This window comes from Scylla paramamosain, chromosome 31, assembly GCF_035594125.1.
Source record: "Scylla paramamosain isolate STU-SP2022 chromosome 31, ASM3559412v1, whole genome shotgun sequence".
NCBI classification, from domain to species: Eukaryota; Metazoa; Arthropoda; class Malacostraca; order Decapoda; family Portunidae; genus Scylla; species Scylla paramamosain.
The window spans coordinates 8,243,406-8,267,609 of record NC_087181.1 but is presented as its reverse complement, the minus strand read 5'-3'; the positions used below and the strand labels follow the sequence as shown (position 1 = coordinate 8,267,609).

Here is a 24,204-nt window from a genome sequence, read left to right as displayed (position 1 = left end):
CACCAAAAAAAATATACATAATATAATAATACAGTAATATTAAAACTGACACTAATAACAATAATAATGTAAATAATAATAATAATAATAATGGTAGCAATAATAATAATGATGATAACAAATGATAATAGCAAAAAATAACAATAATAATCAACAATAAATAATAATAATAATAATAATAATAATAATAATAATAATAATAATAATAATAATAATAATAATAATAAAAGAAAATAAAAGAAACCTAAAGAATGTGATCTTTACATATTTTAGAGATACTATTATTAAGATAGAACACAACACACATACACTCTATTACCAAAGGAGTAGTTAACACCTTCATATAAAAGGTTTTCTACACAGTAATGGAAGGTTGAAATGGCAGGGCATATGCCAAAAAGCTGCTGTGAATTGCATGTTTATAAGAAATCATTATTTGTACCATGATGAAAAAAAAAAAACACTAATAAAAACATTTCACCTTATTGGGTTCATCTAAGATGTGCAGTGTTATTGGTGGTGCATTTCCTTATGTAAGGCAAGCACGAATGCAATTACTGAATATTCCACATTCTAAGACAAATTTATATCACTTAATAGAAGCCACATTTTGCACATCTTGGGTGCACAAGTTCCTTACATAATTTCCCATGTCAAAGGGTAAATCATGCATTACTTCTGTCGTAACTTCAGGACAGTCTCCTTGAAATACAATAGAAAAAAAATTTTCTATGCAAAATTGATGTACGTCGGTAAAAACTAGTATTTTTCCAGATGTTATACAAAGTGAAAAATAAAAGGTATCACATATTTACAAATTTGAGAGCACAGAATTAAAAAGTCTGTAGTGACCCAAAAATACAGACTCACCACACACTAAGTAGCTTTCTTGTTTGATGCTTCCTCCATCTACGTATTTAACACCTATTCCTTAAAACTCCTCCACAAGGGGATAACCGTGATGATGTTTCACAGGACAGCAGCTGATTACCTCACAAAAGAACTGCTGAAAAAGCATATTGGGGTAATTGTGACCAAAACTAGACCAGATAATAAGGATTTAGGTCTTGATTAGACTAGCAGCGACTGGTGGTCAATGTCTGGTTTGTGTGAGATAACTCAATGCCTCAGAACCAAAGCCAGCAGTGTTCATGCCAATCACCACCTCCCACATTTGCCCACATCCAAGCTCACATGATGCTCATGGATGCCTTCATGATTCATGAAACTAATCCTTCCTCAGTAAAAAAAATCACAGGACTTTGGAGCTTGGCAGACCTGCTGCTCGTTTATGGAACATCCTGTAAGAATCACATACGTTACTCATTGTATACAACTGTCCCAAAAGAAAGCTCCCTGTGCTATCTTAGTCTCATTCCTCGTCAAGGTGTTTACATTAAATGTCAGTATATACGATAGTAATATATCATTAATTTTCACAGAAATTGAGTAGAATATAAATCATGAGGGAATTCATATGTGGGGATAAGAAAATAAATCAAATATTTGGGAAGGATAGTCTATGAAAAATGTCATGAACGCAAACTATTTTGAAGATACACTGAAGGAAAAATAACAGAAAGAATATATGCATAAGCCCTCACAATAAAATACCAGGACAGTTAAGAAAGTATTTATGAGTGAATCAGAATTTAGACTAACTGCAAGGAAAAAAGAAACAGATGGGAAATGAGTCAACAGATACAGCAGTTGATAAAAGACTTAGAAGAGAGAAATGTAGCATTCCACTTATAATGTCCCCTAGCAATGACATTTGTACAATTTTTTTTTTTTTTAAGAATCACACAACAAAATTAATAGAGTAATCAACAATCAAACAATACTGATAAAATCACAAAGAAATAACATCTGCCATTTATCTATACTATATAGTACCTGTTTGTCTATAGCAGTGATTCTCGAACTGTACCGCCTTTGCTTAAAGTGAGAAAGTTTTCAAACATTTAATATGGAGAGCTAAAGAATTAAAGGTGATTAACATGATATAACATTTAGTTCTTTTGCAAACGCTTCAAACTTAATATTGTCTGTAATTACTAATGTCATTGATTTCTTAGAAAAATCACTCGTACTTGCATATAATGAACATTTTCCGATGAATTATGAAAATAGACATTTGTAATTATCATCAGATATATACCAAAATTCAACCCAGCCACTAGGGGGGCAAGCCAGCCCAACTCAATGCCGGTCACAAGCCCGGATAAATGGGGAGTGTTGCTGACAGGTCTAGTCAACCGAGCGTCAAAAACAAGACCAAACATAAATAATGGATCTCGAGTTATTTGTGGACAATAGTATGGCTAGGGCGTCCCCCTTAAGCGACGCGCTGCAACAACCCCTGGTTGCAGTGGAAAATGGGCAAAAGGTACCGCAGGACCCACGACTGCGGTTAAAGAAGATAGTGGGAAACAAGACCAAAAACTGGAAAAAGAAGCTAAGAATTAGAATAGGTAACTGGAACATTGGAAGTCTTACAGGCAAAGGAAGAGAGCTAGTGGATGCAATGCAGAGAAAGAATATCAAAATATTGTGCATCCAAGAAACTAAATGGAAAGGAAACAGTGCTAGAAAAATAGGAGAAGGATACAAAGTGTATTATGCTGGAGAAAGTACAAAGAAAAATGGAGTGGGCATTATTCTTCATCCAGATGTACAGGAACAGGTTACTGAAGTTAAAAGAGTTAACGACAGGTTAATGGGAATGAAACTAATCAGAGATGGAAAAATATGGCATATTGTATCTGCATATGCACCTCAGCAGGGTTGCAGAGATGAGGAGAAAGAGGAATTTAGAGAAAAACTTGAAGAGTATATAGAAAGTATAGCACGAACAGAATTAATAGTAATAGCTGGAGACATGAATGCACATGTAGGAGAAAGTGGTAATGGGTATGAAGGAGTCCATGGTGGAATTGGTTTCGGAAGACGAAATGTGGAAGGTGAGCGATTACTGGAAATGGCAGAAGCAGCAGAAATTACAATATTGAATACTTGGTTAAAGAAGAGACAAATCCATCTAATTATATATAAAAACGGTCAGAATGAGACACAGATTGACTACATCCTGGTAAGAAGAGAAGACAAACGACTTGTAATGGATTGCAAAGTTATACCTGGAGAACCAGTGGTGACGCAACATAGATTATTAGTAGCAGATTTTAGGATGAAAAGTGGAAGGAAGAGAAGGAAAGAGGAAAGAAAGAAGAAGATTAAAGTCTGGAAGCTGAAAAGTGAAAAGAAGAATGAGTTTAGAAACAAAGTTGAAGAAACGTTCAGGGAAAGACACAGAACTGGCAGCTTACCAGAAACAGCAGCGGAGGTGTGGGAAGATATGAGATATATTAGTAGCAAAAGCAACAGAGATTTGTGGTAAGACGAGTGGGAAACCAAAAGAAGAGAAAGATACATGATGGTGGAATGACGAGGTCCAAGCTGCAATAAAGATAAGAAGTTAGCACTGAAACAAATGAAAGACATTGAGAATGACACCACTAAAGAAAATTACAGACAAGCCAAGAAGCAGGCAAAAAGAGCAGTAGCCAGAGCAAAGAGTAATACATACAGAGATTGGTATGAGAGGCTGGATACACCAGACGGAGAGAAGATTATATACAGAGTAGTGAAGGTAATGAATAGTAGCAATAGTAAAGGACCAAAACGGAGACATTCTTATGATGGAGGAAGACATAAAAAGAAGATGGCAGGAATATTTCTCAAACCTGTTAAACATGGAAAATGAATATGAAGAACTAAGTGAAACATTACCAGTGGAAGGGCCAATACCCAACATAAGTAGAAGGGAAGTGGATAAAGCCATAAAGAAGGGAAAGGCTAACAAGGCAGGAGGAGAATATGAAGTAACAATAGAAATGATTAAAGCACTGGGAGAGTTTGGAGTGGAGTGGACATACTCATTGTTAGAAAAGATTTGGAGCACGGAGAAAATGCCTGAAGACTGGAAGGAAAGTAGAATGGTTAAGTTGTATAAGCAGAAAGGAGATATATTAAGTTGTGAAAACTACAGAGGTATTAAGCTGTTGGAGCATAACCTGAAAATACTAGAGAGTGATAGAAGGGAGGCTGAGAGAGATGGTCAAAATACACACCCACCAGTTTGGATTTTATGAGGGGTTTGAGCACTGTAGATGCAACATTTATTGTGCGACAGATACAGGAAAAATATATAGGATGAACCAGTGAGGAAGGCAATGATGGTGGAAGTTAGGGGGAGAAGGAGGGTTGGTAGACAGAGAATAAGATGGAGAGACGTAATAAGGAGTGATATGAACAAGCTGGGAGTGCAGGAAGATGATGCAATGGATAGAAACAGATGGAGAAGGATAACTCGAGCGGCTGACCCTGCAAGACCGTGGGATTAAGGTCGTATGAAGAAGAAGATATACTAAAATCCCCTTGCAGACTCCTCCAACTCACGCACTGTGCCGTCGGTTAGTGAAGTTAGGCGTTGGCAATGATGCAGTAGCTACTCGCGGAGGCAGCCTGGAGAGACCGGAAGTGGCATGGAAGGTGAGCAGCAGTGTGCTGGCTATTCACGGAGGGACCGACCTTATATAAGGGAGTTGTGGCTGCCCCCCAAGAGAGAGAGAGAGAGAGAGAGAGAGAGAGAGAGAGAGAGAGAGAGAGAGAGAGAGAGAGAGAGAGAGAGAGAGAGAACGCCTGTTTCCTGCCTATACCACACTACGATGCCAGACAGAAGTGAAAGACAGATAACAAGAAGGCAGGCCTACATGACTCCGTTCCCCTGAACCGTGTGTGTCACGTCACTGCTCCCTGTATCATAGGCGCAGAGAGAGAGAGAGAGAGAGAGAGAGAGAGAGAGAGAGAGAGAGAGAGAGAGAGAGAGAGCGTTATGTTCATGCCTCACGCCCGCCCATGCTGAGTTATCAACATTGCAAACCGAACGCAGTGTTCCGATGTCGTGCCAAATCTCTCCCGGGTCCAAATTTCTCGCGGGTGACGCCACTGCGCATGGGCACCATGTCGAGGCGACAGCATCAAAGCATTACTCAAGTATTTTGTTTATTTTTACGTATTATCAACTATTTTTTGAGGTTTTATTGGCAAATTACTATTGCTTTATTGTATGTGGATATGTTAGGATAGGAAAAAAAAAGCAAGTAAACACGAGTAGTGATTGATAGCAGAGCACCTAAATCTTTTCCCTTTGCATATATTAAGTCATACCACCATGTTTTTATATTTATGTATTTTTGCGTATTGTCACCATCGATATGGAATTTTATTGACAAATTACTAATGCTCCATTGGTTGTGGAATAATTTAAACATAAAACATGGTGGTAGGACTTGACACAGGCAAAGGGAGATTTTGGTGGTCTGTTATCATTCACTACTCTTGTTTATTTGCTCCATTCCTAGCTTAACATGTCCACTTACAATGAAGCAATAGTAATTTGTCAATAAAACTTCAAAAAGTAAAAATGTATAAAAATGAGTGTTTTATGAGTGTTTTTCTTTTTTTTTTTACGTACCAAAACGCCAAAAATTATGGAAAACACATTATACTGGAAACAAAACAACTTTATCAAAATCGTATCTTTTGAGGGGGCTGTTGTAGAATCGTGAATCCCATATTAAATTACTTGTGTTCAACTCGTATCTCCTTCCTTATTTATCGACCAACTACTTTCATTCAAAAAATATTTTAATCAGGAAGGATAAGAGATCAATGTTTGCTATCGTTTTTTTTTTTTTTGGTACAAAAGTAAACATATTATTTTTTTTTTCGATGAAAAACTAAATGACATTCAAATATTTGTCAAAAACCAAAATTAAAACCAAACAATAATTTCTATAGCAGACATTATTTTACCTCTCATACTTTCATAAGCTGCAATAGCCCATATATGTGTAACAGGAGGAGATAATTTTTATATGACAAAATCCGCTATTTTTAGATACCAAGCGATAAAGTTGAAAGAGTTTGAGTAATTTACTTACTGCAGCTAGAGACTTGAAATTCACAGGATATATACTCGTACATAAGAATATGTGGAAAAGTCAGACATACTTTCCCTTAGTTACTTCGATTGGTTTTTTAAAGAGTTTCGTGATTTTACGCTTGAATTAGCGTAATTTGAAAAAAAAAATATTGTTTTGATTTCCTTTTAGTACGTTTTCCATGCTTTTTAGCGTTTTGGTGCCTAATACGTTCATATATAATGAAATGCCACGTTTCTGGTAATATCGTCTCGTTACCCAATATCGGGTGCTTTGCATGCAGTTTTGGAACCTAACAAGCTCAAAAACACTCAAAACACACATTGTTCTATTTCTTCAGAAAGGGAGTTAGCAAGCGTTTTGGTACGTAAGAAGCAGAAAACTCTTCAAAGACACTTTTTTGGTAATGTTTTATTTTCCCAAATAAGGTGTTTTCATGCAACTTAGTGTTTTGGTACCTAACAAGCTGAAAAAAACTCATATTCCCTGTTTTTATTAATCTGCATACTAATGTGCACCTAATAAGAAGAAATTCTTATCAGGTGCATTGTATGCATTTTGTCGTTTTAGTCCCTAACATAGTGGTAACAACTCATAATAAACGTCTTTGGTAATAATATAATAATATTCTGTTTTTCCATATATAGTGCTAATCATGTGTTTTAGCATATTGATACAAAAAAAAAAAAAGCGGAAAAACAATCATAATACACATTTGTTAATATCGTTTCGTTTTCTGTATTAGGTAATTCGCAATAATTTTAAGTGTTTTGGAACCTAACAAGTTCAAAGACACTCAAAATATACGTTTTTCATGAAGTTGCTCTGTTTCCCCTTAAAGAGTGTATTGCATGAGTTTTGGTGTTTTAGTATGTAAGAACCTCAATTTTTTTTTTTTTTTTTTTTTTTTTTTTTTTGCAAATAGGGTGTTTTCCGTGCCTTTTGGCGGTGTGGTGCATAATACGCTCATCAACACTCAAATGACCCGTTCATGGTAATGTAGCCTCTTTACCCCATATCGGTGATTTGCATGCATTTTGATGCTCTGGTATCTAACAAGTTCGAAAATTCCCAAAACTCACGTTTTTGGTAATGTTCAGTTTCTTCAAGAAAGAGTAAGCGTTTTGTAAGCGTTCTGGCGTTTTAGTACGTAAGAAGCTCAAAACATTAAAAAAAAATCACAATTTTGATGAAGTTTTGTTTTCCATTATAGCGTGTTTTCCACGCTTTATAGCGTTTTTGGTTCGTAAGAAGTTGAAAACACTCAAAAGACACATTTTTGATAATGTTGCTTTCTTTTCCGAAATAAAATTATTTGCATGGTACGTAACACGCTAAAAAACACTCATTTTATACGTTTTTAGGGATGTTGTTCTGATTCTTCTTATCGGGTGCTTTGCATGCATTTTGGCGTTTTCGTCCCAAGCATGGTGGTGATCACACATAATACAGGTTTTTTGGTAATGATCCATTTTTTTCTCCATATAGAGTGCTATTCATGTGTTTTTAGCCTTTTTGTACCTAAGAAGCTTAAAAACACGTTTCTCTTAATAAAATTTATTTTCCCATATTCGGTACTTTGTATACATTCTTAGCGTTTTGGTACCTAACAAGCTCAAGGACACTCAAAATTCACGTTTATCATATTATTGTTTTTTTTTTTTTTCTATAATGGGTGTTTTTGCATGTGTTTTAGCGTTTTGATACCTAACATACTAAAAAACACTCAAAAGACACGTTTACGATAGTGCTGTTTTGTTTTCCCATGTAGGATGTTTCTTTTCTTTTTCTTTCTTTCTTTCTTTTTTTTTTTTTTTTTTTTTTAAGAGTTTTAGTGCCTGATACGCTCATAAATACCCAAATGACACGTTTCGGTTAATGTCGTGTCGCAGTCCCACGTTGTGTCCTTTGCATGCATTTTGCCGTTTTGATACCTAATAAGCTCAAAAACACACGAAACACATGTTATTGGTAATGTTGTACTGTTTTTCAATAAAGGGTGTTTTGTATGCGTTTTAGCATTTTTGTGTGTAAGAACCTTAAAAAAAACATTCAAGGGGGTTGTAGGAGGTCGAACTAATTTTTTTTTTCTATTTAAAATTTTATGCATTTTTTTTCGCTTCTTTTGGTAAATGCAACATTTTGACAATTTTTTTTCCCTTATGCATTTTAATGTCACGTAATGAAATTCTACACTTTCACGAACCACGGGACACATGTGTTCATTTTTTTTCTTTTTCTTACATATTTTTTTTTTTAAATACCCGTTTTTCTTTTGTCTCATATGAATATCTACGGCTATATTTACGTACATCATCAGAGAATGAGAATTTTGTAGATTTATTTACGAAAAAAAAAATATATATATATATATATAATTATCTTCTTAAATATAAAGAAAATAATCAATGTATCTCCATCAGATATCTTCTCCATTAATGTTTTATTTATTTCAAACAGTACAACACTGGTTTTTACTTAGAAATATAGTGAAATATACTAAAATTCTTCCCCCCCCCCAATCCCCGAGAATTCACACGTGATATCATGAATCGTTTAAGGCATATGTGCAAAACTATTCACAGTAACTAAAGGAAACTCTCTCTCTCTCTCTCTCTCTCTCTCTCTCTCTCTCTCTCTCTCTCTCTCTCTCTCTCTCTCTCTCTCTCTCTCTCTCTCTCTCTCTCTCTCTATATATATCCTGTAAGTTTCAAGTCCCTTGCTGCAATAGGTAAATTACACAACTCCTTCAGGTTTACCACTTGATCTCTCAAAATGGTGTATTTTAGCATATAAAAATTATCTCCTCCGTTGTTATTCTTGTTACATATATATATATATATATATATATATATATATATATATATATATATATATATATATATATATATATATATATATATATATATATATATATATATATATATATATATATATATATATATATATATATATATATATATATATATATATATATATATATATATATATATATATATATATATATATATATATATATATATATATATATATATATATATATATATATATATATATATATATATATATATATATATATATATATATATATATGCATTGCATATTGCATATTGCAGCTTATGAAAATATGAAAGACGAATAATGCCTTCTATCGAAATTGCTGTTTGGATCTGATTTTGATTGTTGACAAATATTTGGATGTTAAGTTTTCTTTTACTTATTTATCGAACAAAAAAAAAAAAAAATACTATTATACAAGAAAGAAACGATCGCACATTGATTTCCTATCCTTTCGGATTAAAATACGTTTTGAATGAAAGAAATTGGTCAACAAATAAGGGAGGAGATACGAGTTAAACATAAGCAATTTAATATGGATAAGCGATTCTACAACCCATCCTCAGAGACACAATTTTCATTTTTTTTTCATTATAGCGTGTTTCCATGCTTTTTTTTTTTTTCGTTTTTTTACGTAAGAAACTGAAAAAAAACTCTTAAAAGACACGTTTTTGGTGATGTTTTTGTTTCCCATATTGGTTGCTCTAAATGCAACTTAGGAGGAGGCAGTAGACACCTGCCGAAACGATAATTACTCCCAGTGAGGTCTAAAGCACTGTTCAGGGGGTGCTGTGAACTTATCATTAAACCCAGCTGTGACCTCACTGAACGTTTCCCTTTGTGTCTCACAACACAAGGGGGCAGTCACAGCCTGCCCTCTAAAGACAACTCTCTTCCTCCACACAAAACTACAAGCACCTAATAAGACACACACACACTTCACTCAAAAAATTTTGTAAATCATCATGGCGACTCCTCACCAGCCTCGGAGTCCCCATCTGGGGAGGGGACCATAAATGTCCCCAGGTCGGACTGCCTTTCTGTCGACGACCCTAAGTGTCTTGACACCCCACTCAACTTTTTCTTCATTAACTTCTGCAACATTCGCGGTCTAAGATCTATTTTTTAATCTGTAGAACACCACCTCTTCTCTTCTAAACCTCATCTTTTTTTCCTCACTGAAACACAGGTGTCTGAGGCAACTGACAGTAGCCCCTTTTCTGTTCCCTCCTACTTTCTCTATCCTCATTTTCGATCCAAAGCTGGATGCTGCGTTTATGTGCGCATTGACTTAACCTGCTCTCGTGCCCAGGCTCTTGAATCTTCCGAGTTTTCCACCATCTGGATACGAATACAGAGTCATTCTCAAACTAAATTTATCTGTGCTGTATACCTCTCACCTAACTCCTCTGACTATAAGAAATTCTTTTGACTACTTAACTTCCAAAGTGGAGCACATTCTGACATTCTGACATTTTGCCTCTGCTAGTTGGAGGGACCTGAAGAGGTATTTTGCAGATTTTCCTTGGAATGACTACTGCTTCCGTGTCAGGGATCCGTCTTTGTGTGCTGAGCGCATAACAGAGGTGATAGTGTCTGGCATAGAGGCGTACATTCCTCACTCTTTTTCTCGTCCTAAACCTTCTAAACCTTGGTTTAACACAGCTTGTTCTCGTGCTATACATGATAGAGAGGTGGCCAAGAAAAGGTACTTAAGCCTTCCATCACCAGAATCTCATGCACTTTATATTTCTGCCCGGAACCATGCCAAGTCTGTTCTCCAACTAGCCAAAAACTCCTTCATTAACAGAAAGTGTCAAAACCTTTCAAGATCTAACTCCCCTCGTGACTTCTGGTATCTAGCCAAAAATATCTCTAATAACTTTGCTTCTTCTTCTTTCCCTCTTCTATTTCAACCAGATGGCACCACTGCTATCAAATCTATTTCTAAAGCTGAACTCTTCGCTCAAACCTTTGCTAAAAACTCCACCTTGGACGATTCTGGCCTTGTTCCTCCCTCTCCTTCATCCTCTGACTACTTCATGCCACCTATTAAAATTCTTCGCAATGATGTATTCCATGCCCTCGCTGGCCTAAACCTCGGAAGGGTTATGGACCTGATGGGGTCCCTCCTATTGTTCTCCGAAACTGTGCCTTGGTGCTTGCTCCTTGCCTAGTCAAACTCTCAGCTCTGTCTGTCAACATCTACCTTTTCTTCTTGCTAGAAGTTTCCCTACATTCAACCTGTTCCTATTGCTTTGATTTCCTGCCTATCTAAAGTTTTTGAATCTATCCTCAACGGGAAGATTCTTAAACATCTATCACTTCACAACCTTCTATCTGATCGCCAGTATGGGTTCCGTCAAGGCCGCTCTACTGGTGATCTGGCTTTCCTTACTGAGTCTTGGTCATCCTCTTTTAGAGTTTTTTGTGAAACTTTTGCTGTTGCCTTGGACATATCAAAAGCTTTTGATAGAGTCTGGCACAAAGCTTTGATTTCCAAACTACCCTCCTACGGCTTCTATCCTTCTCTCTGTAACTTCATCTCAAGTTTCCTTTCTGACCGTCCTATTGCTGCTGTGGTAGACGGTCACTGCTCTTCTCCTAAATCTATTAACAGTGGTGTTCCTCAGGGTTCTGTCCTGTCACCTTCTAAACCAGACTTCTTGTCCTATTCACTCCTACGCTGATGATACAACCCTGCACTTTTCCACGTTTTTTCATAGACGTCCAACCCTTCAGGGGGTAAACATTTCACGCAGGGAAGCCACAGAACGCTTGACTGAAAAACACTCAAAAGTCACGTTCTCGGTAATGTTTTTTTTTTCTTATATTGAGCGTTTTCCATATTTTTTTTGGGGGATTTGGTGCTTAAAACGGTCATCAACACCGAAATCACATGTTTTGGTAAAGTGCTCTCGTTACCTTATATCACTTGCTTAGCACCTGATATAAAGTATTTTTGTTGTTTTTGCTACCTAAGAAGCACGTTTTCGTTTGTAAGAAGCTCAAAACACTTAAAATATACGTTTTCTTTAATATTGTTTTGGTTTCCCATATAGAGCGTTTTTCATACTTTTTAGTTATTTTGTGTCTAATATGTTGAAAAAACTAATTTACTATTCACGTGTTTCAGCGTTTTGGTACATAAGAAGCTGAAAAAAAAAAAAAAACACGCAAAGTGTTTCGTTTCCCCATATCGGGTACTTTGCATGAATTTTTTCATTTTGTTAACTAACAAGCTCAAAAAAAAAAAGAAGTTTTTGCTAATGTTGTTCTGTTTCTTCATAAAGGATGTTTTGGACGCGTTTTAGCGTTCTGGTACGTAAGACGCTCAACAACACTCAAAATAGACGTTTTTGGTAATGCTATTTTATTTTCCTTTTTTTTTTTTATGTTGGAGAGACACTGGCCAAGGGCAACAAAAATCCAATAAATAAAATAAATAATAAATAAAAAAAAGTTTCCAGTTCAGATTATGAGTAAAGGACAGACCGAGGATGTTCAGTGTAGAAAAGGGGGACAGTTAAGTGTCATTGAAGAAGAGGGGATAGTTGTCTGGAAGGTTGTGTCAAGTTGATAGATGTAGAATTGAGTTTTTGAGGCATTGAACAATACCAAGTTTGCTTTTCCCCAATCAGAATTTTTAGAAAATTCAGAAGTCAGGCGTTCTGTTTGTCATTATGATACCTGAGCTCAAAAATACTTAAAACACAGGTTTTTGGTAATGTTGTTCTGTTTCACCACCCTAAAGAGTGTTTTGTAATCGTTTTACTGTTTTTGCACGAAAGAAGCTGAAAATACTTAAAAGACATGATTTTGATAAAGTTGTTTTGTTTTCCAATACAGTGTGTTTTTCATGCTTTTTAGCATTTTGTTACGTAGGAAGTTGAAAAAAACTCAAAATACACGTTTTTTAGTAATGTTTTCTTTTCCCATAATGGGTGCTTTTGCGTGCACGTTAGCGTTTTGGTGCCAAACAATCTCAAATACTCTCATTTTCACGTTTTTCGCAATGTTGTTCTGTTTCTTTATATATGGAACTATGTATGGATTTTGTCGTTTTGTTCTCTACATGGTGGTAATCACTCATAATACACGTGTTTTGTAATATTGTTCTCTTTCTGCATACAGAGTGCTGTATATGTGTTTTAGCATTTTGATACCTAAGAAGCTGAAAAAAAAGAAAAAAAAAACACTCATAATAAACATTTCTGCTAATATCGTTTCGTTTCTCATATCGTGTACTTTGCATGCATTTTTAGCGATTTGGTACCTAACAAATTCTAAGACACTCAAAACACGTTTTTATTGATGTTCCTTTGTTCCTCCATATACGGTGCTTTGCATGTGTTTTAGCGTTTTGGTACGTAGAAATTTCAATAACACTCAAAAGACACGTTTTCGATAATATTGTTTTGTTTTCGTATGTAGGGTGTTTTCCATGCTTTTTATCAGTTTGGTGCCTAATAACCATATATACACCCAAATGACACGTGTATTGCAATATTATCTCGTTACCCCATATAGAGTGCTTTGCATGCATTTTGGCGTTTTGGTAGCTAACAAGCTCAAAAACACTTAAAACAAGCGTTTTTCATAATGTTCCGTTTCTCCATAAATCGTTTTTTGCATGTGTTTTAGTGATTTGGTACGTAAAAAACTCAAAATCCTCAAAGGACACACTTTCTGTAATATCATCTCACATCTCATATTGGGTACTTTGCATGTATTTATACCGTTTTAGTACCTAACTAGTTGAAAGACACTCAAAATACACGTTTTTCATAATGTTATTGTGTCTATAAAGGGTGTTTCGCATGTGTTTAAAATTGGAACGTAAGGAGCTCAAAAACACTCAAAGGACACGATGTTAATGAAATTATTTTGTTTTGCAATATAGCGTATTTTGCATGCTTTATAGCTTTTGGTACGTAAGAAGATGAAAAAAAAAAAAAACTCAAAAGGTTTTGATAATGTTATTTTTATCCTTTCTCTAAAAATGGCTTTTCAATCCCTTTAGCATTTTGGTAACTAACAAGCTCAAAAACACTCTTTTTACACGTTTTTACTAATGTTGTTCTTTTTTTTTTTTCTCACATACTGTCTTTTGTAGGCATTTGGGCGTTTAGGTCCCTAACATAGTTTGTTGTATTTTCCCATATAGGGTGTTTTCCATGTTTTTTTTTTTTTTTTTTTAGCGTTTTTATGCCTAATATGCTTATACATACATAAATGACACATTTCTTGTAATGTCGGTAATATGCATGCATTTTGGCGTTTTGCTACCTATCACGTACAAAATCACGCGAAACAGACGACTTTGTTCATGCTGTCCTGTTTTTCCAGAAAAGGTGTTCTGAATGCGTTTTAGCGATTTTTTTTTAGTTAAAAATCTCAAAATCATTGAAAAGACACGGTTTTTATGATTTTTTATTTATTTATTTTTTCAAATACAGCGTGTCTTTCATGCTTTTTAGCGTTTCGATACGCAAGAAGCTGAAAAGCTCTCAAATGACACGTTTTTGGTAGTATTTTTCTTTTCCAATATAGAATGCTTTGCATACATACACTTTAGCGTTTTCCTACCAAACAAGCTTAAAAACACATATTACCTATGTTGTTCTGATTCTTTTTGTAAGTAGCATTTGTTTGGCGTTTATGTCCCTAATATGGTGGTATTCATTCATAATACATGTTTTTGGTAATGTTGTACTATATCTCCATATAGAATGCTGTTCAGGTGTTTTAGTGTTTTGGTACCTAAGGAGCTGAAAAAAAAAAAAATACTCATAGTACACGTTTCTGTTAATATCGATTTGTTTCCTACAGTAGGCACTTTGAATGCAAAGCACCCGATTAGTGTGCTTTGCATGCATTTTGACGTTTTCGTACCTAGCAATGTGAATTACACAGAAAATACATGTTTTTGATAATGTTGTTATCTTTCTCCATATTGAGTGCCCTTCATGCGTTTTAGCGTTTTTTGTACCTGAGCTCAAAACGCTTATAATATCCGTTTCTCGTAATGTTTTTTCGTTTCCCCATATAGAGGATTTTCCAAGCATTTTGGCGTTTTCGTAGGTAATAAGCTCAAAAACACTCAAAATACTTGTTCATGTTATGCTCTTTCTCCATAGAGGATGTTTTGCATGCGTTTTAGCATATTGGTACGTAAGTAAATAAAAAAAAAAACTCAAAAGACACGTTTTTAGTAATATTTTTTTGTTTACCCATATAAGGTGCTTTCAATGTTTTTTTTTTCGTGTTTTGGTGCATAACATGCTCATAATCACTCAAAAGGCACGTTTTTGGGAATCTCGTTTACTTTAAGTATATAGGATGCTTTGCGTGGATTTTGGCGATTTGGTACTTAAGAATGTGAAATACACTGAAAATACACCTTTTTGATAATATTATTCTGTTTCTCTGAAACAGAGTGCTATTCATGTGTTTTAGCGTTTTGGTACGGAAAAAGTAAAAAAAAAACACTCATAATGCACGTTTCTCGTAATGTCTTTTCCCCATTAAGGGTGGTTTGTATACATTTTAGCGTTTTGGTACGTAGGTAGCTCAAAAACAGTGAAAATAGGTGTTCTTGGTAATATTGTTTTGTATTTGCATATAGGGTAATTTTCATGCTTTTTAGCGTTTTTTGTGCCTGACACGTTTATAAACATTTAAAACCACGTTTCTTTTCCCCATATAGGAATGCCTAACATGCTAAAAATCACTCAAAAGACATGTTTCTGGTAATGTCGTTTCGTTTTCCCATATAGAGGGCTTTGCATACATTTTGGCATTTTGGTATGTAATTATGTGAAAAAAAAACACCTAAAATAAACGTTTTATTGTAAGGATTTTCTATTTCTCGATTTTGAGTGCTATTCATGCGTTATAGCATTTTTTATACCTAAGAAGCTCGAAAACCTTCATAATGGCCGTTTCCCATATATGTCTTTTCGTTTCCCATATAGAGTACTTTGCATGCATTTTGGGCATTTTCTACATAACAAGGTCAAAAACACCCAAAATACATGTTTTTTAGGTGTTTTTTCCAGTAAGGGTTATTGCATATGTTTCATTGTTTTGCTACATGAGTAGGTAAAAAACATTGAAAAAAAATTTTTTTTTTGGTGTGCTTTCCATTTTTGTTATCGTTTAGGTGCCTAGCACGCTCATAAACACTCAAAAGACACATTTCTGGTAGTGTTGTTTCGTTATCATATGTAAGGTAGTTTACATAATTTTTTGGCGTTTTGGTAACAAAGAAACTCAAAAACACTCAAACACATATTTTTGGTAATGTCATGTTTCTCCAGAATGTGTGATTTGTATTCGTTTTAGCGTTTTTGTACGTAAGTAGCTGTAAAAACACTTAAAAGGCGAAATTTTGATAAACTTTTGTTTTCCAGTATAGCGTGTTTTCCATGCTTTTGAGAGTTTTGGTACATAAAAAAAAACGATGAAAAGCACTGAAAAGACACTATTTTTTTTTTCTTATATGGGATATTTTAGCGTTTTGATACCAAAGAAACTAAAAAAAACAACAACTCATATTATACGATTTTAGCAATTTTGTTCTGTTTCTTCCTATATGGTGCTTTGTATACATTTTGGCGTTTTGTTCCCTAACACGGTGGTAATCACTCATAATACACGTTTTTTTGGTAATATTGTCCTGTGCTATTCATGTGCTTTAGCGTTTTGGTACCTATGAAACAAAAAAAAAAACACTCATAATACACATTTCTATTATTAGTGTTTCGTTCCCCCATATTGCGTAATTTGCATGTATTTTGGCGTTTTTGTACGTAACTAGAACTAAAACACTTTAATACTCGTGTTTAGTAATGTTGTTCTGTTTCTCCAAAAAAGTGTGTTTTACATGTGCTTTAGCGTTTTGGTACGTAATAAGCACAAAAATGAAATAAATAAATAAATAGACTCATTTTCGAAAAATTTGTTTTTTCCATATATTGTGTTTTCCATCCTTTTTAGCCTTTTGGTGCCTAACACGCTCATAAACAACCAAACAACACTTTTCTGGTAATGTCGAATCATTACGTAATATCGGGTGTTTTGCTTGAATTTTGGCGTTTTGGAGACTAACAAACTCGAAAACACTCAAAACAAACGTTTTTATGTAAAGTTGTTTTATTTCTCCAGAAATGAAGATCTGTAACCGCTTTAGCGTTTTGGAACGTAAAAAGTTAATAAAGAAAAAAAAACTTAAAAGACACGATTTTGATAAAGTTGTTTTTGTTTTCAAATATAGCGTGTTTTCTATGTTATTTAGCGTTTTGGTACGTAAGAATTTGAAAAAAAAAAACACTCAAAAGACACGTTTTTGGTATTTTTTTTCTTTTCCCATGTAGTATGCTTGCATGCACTTTAATTTTGTGGTACTTAACAAACTCAAAAACATTATCACATGTTTTTTTTTTTTTTTATCAATGTTGTTCTTTTTCTTCTTATAGGGTGCTTTGTATGCATTTTGGTGTTTTGATCACTGACAAGGTGGTACTCACTCATAATACACGTTTTTCGTAAAGATGTTCTACTTTTCCATATAAAGTGTTTTTTTTTTTTTTTTATATGTTGTAGAGTTTTGGTACTTAAGAAGCCTAAAAGCAGTAACTTTTCTGTTAATATAGTTTCGTTTCCCTGACAGGGTACTTTGCATGCGTTTTTAGTGCTTTGATAGCTATAAAGTTCAAGGACATTAAAAAAAAACACGCTTTTTCATAGTTGTTTTCTTTCTCCATCAAAGATGTTTGCATGTATTTTAGCGTTTTGTTACGTAAGAAGCTCAAAAACAATCAAAAGACCCGTTTACGATAATGTTGCTTTATTTTCCCATATAGGGTGTTTTCCATTTTTTTTTATAGCGTTTTGGTGCCTAAGACGCTCATAAACACACAAATGACACGTTTCTCGTAATGTCGTCTCGTTTCTCCATATAGGGTACTTTGCACGGATGTTGGCGTTTAGATATCTAACAAACTCCAAAACACTGAAAACACACGTTATGTTTTGGTTTTGGTTTTGGTTATGTTCTACTGTTTCTCCAGTAAGGATGTTTTGTACGCGTTTTAGCGTTTTTGTACGAAAAAAGTAAAAAAAAAAAAAAAAAAATTAAAGGTCACGATTTTGATTGTTTTGTTTTCTAATATATCGTGTTTTCCATGCTTTTTAGTGTTATGGTACGTAAGAAGATGAAAAGACTCAAAATACACGTTTTTAATGATGTTTTTCTTTCTCATAAAGGGTGATTTGTTTGCACTTCAGCGTTTTGGTACCTAAATGCCTAAAAAAACACTTATTTTACATGTTTTTAGCAATGTTTTTCTTTTTTTTATAGGGATTTTGCCGTTTTGATACCTAACATGGTGGTAATTAGTCTTAATACACGTTTTTTATAATATAGTTCTGTTTATCCATAGAGAGTGCTATTCATGTGTTTCAACGTACTGGAAGATAAAAAGCTAAAAAATACTCATAATACATGTTTCTATTAATATCGTTTCGTTTTCTATAATAAGTACTTTGCATGCATTTTTAACTTTTTTGTATCTAACAAGTTCACACTCAAAATGCACGTTTTTAATAATGTTCTGCTTCTCCATAAAGGGTATTTTGCATGTGTTTTAATGTTTGGTTCGTAAGAAGCTCAAAAACACTTTCGAAAGTATTCTCCATATAGGATGTTTTACATGCATATTCGCGTTTTAATATGCTCATAAACACCCAAATGACACGTTTCTGGTAATGTTGTCTCTTTATCCCATGAAGAAAGCTTTGCATGCATTTTGGCGTTTTGGTACCTAAGCTCAAAAACACTCAAAACGAACGATTTTGTTAATGTTGTTTTATTTCTCCATAAAGGGTGTTTTGTATGCGTTTTAGCGTTGTTGAACGTAAAAAGCTGAAAAATACTCAAAAGAGAAGATTTTAATGAAGTTGTTTTGTTTTCAATATAGCGTGTTTTCCATGCTTTTTAGAGATTTGGTACGTAAGAAGCTGAAAAGCACTCAAAAGACAAGTTTCTGGTAATGTTCTTTCCTTTCACATAAGGTGCTTTGAATGCATTTTAGCGTTTTGTTTGCAAACAAGCTCAAAAAACACTCATATTACTCGGTTTTAGCAATGATGTTCAGATTCATCTTATATGGTGCCTTGTATGTATTTTAGCGTTTTGTTCCATAACTTGGTGGTAATCACTTATATTACACGATTTTGGTAATGTTGTTCTGTTTTTCCATATAGAGTACTATTCACGTGTTTTAGCGTTTTGATACATAAAAAGCTGAAAAAAACACTCATAATATACGTTTCCTTTATTATCGTTCCGTTTCTCATATTAGGTACTTTGCATGCATTTTTACCGTTTTGCATGTTTTAAACATTTTGGTGAGAAGCTCAGAAACACTCAAAGGACACGATTTTGATAAAATATAGCATGTTTTCCATGCTTTTTAGCCTTTTGGTACGTAAGACTTTGAAAAGCACTTAAAATACACGTTTTTTTGGTAATGTGTTTTTCTTTTCCCAAATAGAACCTTTTGCATGCACTTCAGCGGTTTGGTACCAAACAAGCTCAAAACACTCATATTACACGTTTTTACTGATGTTCTGTTTCCTCATAAATGGTGCTTCCTTATAAACGGTGCAATATAGCGATACATTTCTATGATTTCTATACTATTTAGTGTTATCGTGACTATTACGCTCATAAACAGACATGTTTCTCGTAATGTAGTTTCGTTTCCCCATATAGAAAGCTTTGCATGGATTTTGGCGTTTTGGTACCTAACAGTGTTGAAAACATTATAAATACACGTGTTTGGTGGCGTTTTTCTGTTTCTTCATATAGAGTGGTATACATGGGTTTTAACATTTTTGGTACCTAAGACGCTCAAAAACACTCATAATGTACGTGACTCGTAATGTCTTTTAGCTTCCCCATTTGGGAGCTTTCCATGCATTTAGGCATTTTTTTTTCTTTGTAACAAATTATAAGACACTCAAAGTACTTGTTTTTCATTATATTATTCAGTTTCTTCATAAAAGGTGTTTTCATGCCTTTAAGCGTTTCGGTACGTATGAATTCGAAAACACTCGAAAGACGTTTTTTTTAATGTTGTTTTGTATTCCCATATAGGAAGATTTCTATACTTTTCAGCTATTTGGTGCCTAACAAGCTGAAGAATACTTATAAAACATGATTCTCGAAATGTTTTTTTTTTTTTCCCCTAGATAAATGGCTTTGCATGCATTTTGGCGCTTTGGTACCTATCAATGTGGATAACTCTCAAATAGAAATTTTTGGTAACGTTGTTAGGTTTTTCCATATAGAGGGCTATTCATGTGTTTTAGCATTTTGGTACTTAAGAAGCTCAAAACACTTAAAATACACGATACTTGTAATGTCTTTTCGTTTCCCTGTATAAAGTACTTTCCATGCTCTGATGTGTTTTTCTATGTAACAAGCTCAAAAACACAAAAAAACCTTGTTATTCGTAATGTTATTTTGTTTCTCTATAAATGGTGTTTTCTATGCCTTTTTAGCTTTTAGTACGACAGTAGCTCAAAACACCGAAACGAGACATTTTTGGTAATGTTTTGTTTATATCTATATAGAATGCTTTAGATTCTTCGTTAGTGTTCATAAACAGTGAAAAGACACGCTTCAAAAAATCTTGTTTCCTTTCCCCTTATGGGGTGGGTTGCGAGCATTTTGGCGTTTTGGTACCTAAATATGTGAAATACACTTGAAATACACATTCTTGGTAATGTTCTTTTCTCTTTATAGAATGCTATTTACGCGTTTTAGAGTTTTGGTACCTGAATAATACACATTTATAATACACATTTATCGTAATTTCTTATCGTTTTCCTATATAGGGTACATTACATGCATTTTGCCGTTTTTCTACGTAACAACCTTAAGAACACTCATAATACTTCTTTTTGGTAATGTTATTGTGTTTTTCCATGAAAGGTGTTTTGGATGCCTTTCGAGTGTACGAAAGTAGGGAAAAAAAAAAAACACTCAAAACACACGTGTTTGGTAGTTTTTATTTATTTATTTATTTATTTTTCAAAAAGGGGCTTTCCATTTTTTTTTCATCGTTTTGGTGCCTAATACCCTTATAAACTCTCAGAAAACACATTGCTGGAAATGTCGTTTCCTTTCCACATATAGGGTGGATTGCATGCATTTTGGGGTTATGGCACCCAATGAAAACTGGAAAACTGGATCTGGAAAACTCGATTACTTTTCCTACAAAGTGTGTTTTGGATGCATTTTGGCGCTTTGCTATTTAACAATGTGAACTAAACTCAAAATACACGTTTTAGGTAATGTTGTTCAATTTCTCCACATAGAGTGCTATTTATGCGTTTTCGCTTTTTGGTACCTAAGAAGCTCAAAACCACTCATAACGTCTCTGACAATGTCCTTTCGTTTCCTCATTTAAAGTATTTCGCATGCATTTTTGGCATTTTTGTACGTAAAAAGTGAAAAAAAACACTGAAAAAAAAATAAAATAAAGGTTGCCAGTCACGCGTTTCAGCGTTTTGGAACATAAGAAGTTCAAAAACACTTAAAAGACACGTTTTTCGTAATGTTGTTTTGTATTCCATAACAGGGTGATGTCCATGATTTATTTTTAGCGTTTTGGTGCTAAACACTCTCAAAAACATTCAAGAGACACGTTCCTGTAAACATCGTTTTCTTTTTCCATATAGGGTGTTTTGCTTGCATTGTGGCATTTTTAGTACCTAACAATGTGAAATAGACTCAAAATATACGTTTGTGGTAATGATCTATTTCTCCATATAGAGTGGTATTCATGCGTTTCCGTGTTTTGGCACATCAAAAGCTCAAAAACACACGTACTATTCCAGTCTTTTTGTTTATCTGTATAGGGTACTTTGCCTATATTTTGGCGTTTTTCTATGTAACAAGCTCAAAAAGCTCAAAAATCCTTGTTTTTGGTGAAGTTATTCCTTTTCTCGATAATGGGTATTTTGCATACGTTTTAACGTTTTGGTACGTAAGAAGTACAAAATCATTCAAAAGACACGTTTTTCGTAATGTTGTTTTGTATTCCTATTTGGGTGATTTTCATTCATTTTAGTGTTTTGGTTTCTAACGCGCTCAAGTCACTGAAAAGTTACGTTTCTGGTAATGTCATTTCGTTTCCCAATATAGAAGGCTTTGCATGTATTTTCGCGTTTTGGTAATAATAATGATAAAAACACTCAAAATACACGTTCTGTTTCTCGATATAGAGGGCTATTCATGTGTTTTACCAAAACTTAAATTACATTTTTTTTTTTGTTAATGTTTCTATTTCACCATATAAACTGCTATCCATGCGTTTTCGCATTTTGATATCTAAGAAGCTTTAAGATACTCATAATACATGTTCCTGCTAAAGTCCTTTCGTTTTCCCAAATAGGGTATTTTCCATGTATTTTGGCGTTTTTCTGCTCAAGATGCATGTTTTTTTTTTTTTTTTTATAAATATTGTTCTGTTTCTCCATATTTATGTGTTTCAGCATTTTGGTATCTAAGAAGGTAAAAAATACTCATAATACACATAACTCGCAATGCCTTTTTGTTTTCCCATATAGGGTACTTTGCATGCATTTTGACGTTTTGCTACGAAACAAGTTCAAAAATAGTCAAAATACTTCGTTTTGATAATGTTATTCTATTTCTCCATAAGCGTTTTTAGCGTTTTGGTACGTGAGCAGCTCAAAACCACTCAAAATACTTGTTTTTGTTATTTTATTTTGTTTATTTATTTATTTATTTTATTTTTTTTTCACAAAAGGGCGTTTTGGATGCGTTTTAGCGTTTTGTACGACGGTAGCTCTAAAACACTTAAACGGGACGTTTTTGGTAATGTTGTTTTGTTTTCCCATATAAGGAGTTTTCCATGCGTTTTAGCGTTTTGGTGCGTAGCACTTTCATAAACACTTAAGAAAACACGTTTTTGGAAATGCATTTCGTCGTTTTCGTACCTAACTGTGAAATATACCCAAAATACACTTTTTTAAAAATGTTCTGTTTCTCCATATAGAGTGCTCTATTCATGTGTTTTAACATTTTGGTACGTAAGAAGCTCAAAAACACTCATGATACACGTTTCTCGTAATGTCTTTTTTTTCCCCCATGTAGGGTACTTTGCATGAATTTTGGCGTTTTTCTACGTAACAAGCTGAAAACACTCAAAATACTTGGTTTGATAATGTTATTCTCTTTCTGCATAAAGAGTGTTTTGCGTACGTTTTAACGTTTTTGTAGGAAAGTTGCTTAAAACATTGAAACGTGACTTTTTTTTTTTTTGTTTTGTTTTTGTTTTCCCATATATGGTGCTTTCCATGCTTATTAGCGTTTTGGTGAGTAGCACGCTCATAAATAATAAAAAGACAAGTGTCTGAAGATCTCGTTTCCTTTCCCCATATAGGGTGTTTTGCATGCATTATAACATTTTGTTACTACCAATGAGATATATACTCAAAATATACGTTTTTGGTAATGTTGTTCTGCTTCTTCTTATATAGTGCTATTTAGGTGTTTTCATGGTTTGGTAACTCAAAAACTCAAAAAGCACCCATAATACACGTTTCTTGCAATGTATTTCTACGTTTCCACATATAGTATACTTTGCATCCATGTTTGTGTTTTTCTACGTAACATTCTCAAAATACGCTGAAAATACTTGTGTTTGATTGTTATTCTGTTTTTCCTTAAAGGGCGATTTGCATGCGTTTTAGCGTTTTGGTACGTAAGAAGTTTAAAAACAAAAGACGTTTTTCGTAATGTTGTTTTGTATTCCCGTATAAGGTGATTTCCATGCTTTTTAGCATTTTCTTGCCGAGGTTGCTTAAAACTCTCAAAACAAACACATTTCAGGTAAAGTCCACTTACGGGGGGCTTTACATGTATTTTTCTTGTTTTGGTACCCAATAAAGTGAAAACTCATAAAATACACATTTTTGGTAATGTTGTTCTATTTCTTAATATAGAGTGCTATTCATTCGTTTTAGGATTTTGGTACTTAAAAACCTCAAAAACACTGATAATACACGTTCCTCTTAATGTCTTTTCGTTTACCCATTTACTGGATTTTGCAAGTATTTTGGTGTTTTATACGTAAAAAAAAAAAAAAACATCAAAATACTTGTTTTTGATGATGTTAATCTGTTTCTTTATAAAAGAATGTTTTGGAAGCGTTTTAGAATTTTGGTTCGTGAGCAGCTCAAAAACACTGATAATAGATGTTTTCGGCATTTTTTTTTTTTTTTTTACGAGAGGGGAGAGGAGGTTTCAAGAGGTTTACAA

The 24,204-nt window shown here is 34.0% G+C and overlaps 1 protein-coding gene across 1 annotated transcript; it reads left to right on the top strand.

The window, feature by feature from the left end:
* The first annotated feature begins 2,290 nt into the window (after positions 1–2,290).
* Positions 2,291–3,397, top strand: LOC135116316 (craniofacial development protein 2-like). Its single transcript, XM_064033668.1, has one exon. It carries the CDS (start codon positions 2,291–2,293, stop codon positions 3,395–3,397), a length of 1,107 nt encoding a protein of 368 aa, XP_063889738.1.
* Positions 3,398–24,204: the final 20,807 nt, after the last annotated feature.

Coding starts and splice junctions, on each gene's coding strand:
- LOC135116316 (XM_064033668.1), top strand. CDS start 2,291: ATGGATCTCGAGTTATTTGTGGACAATAGTATGGCTAGGGCGTCCCCC.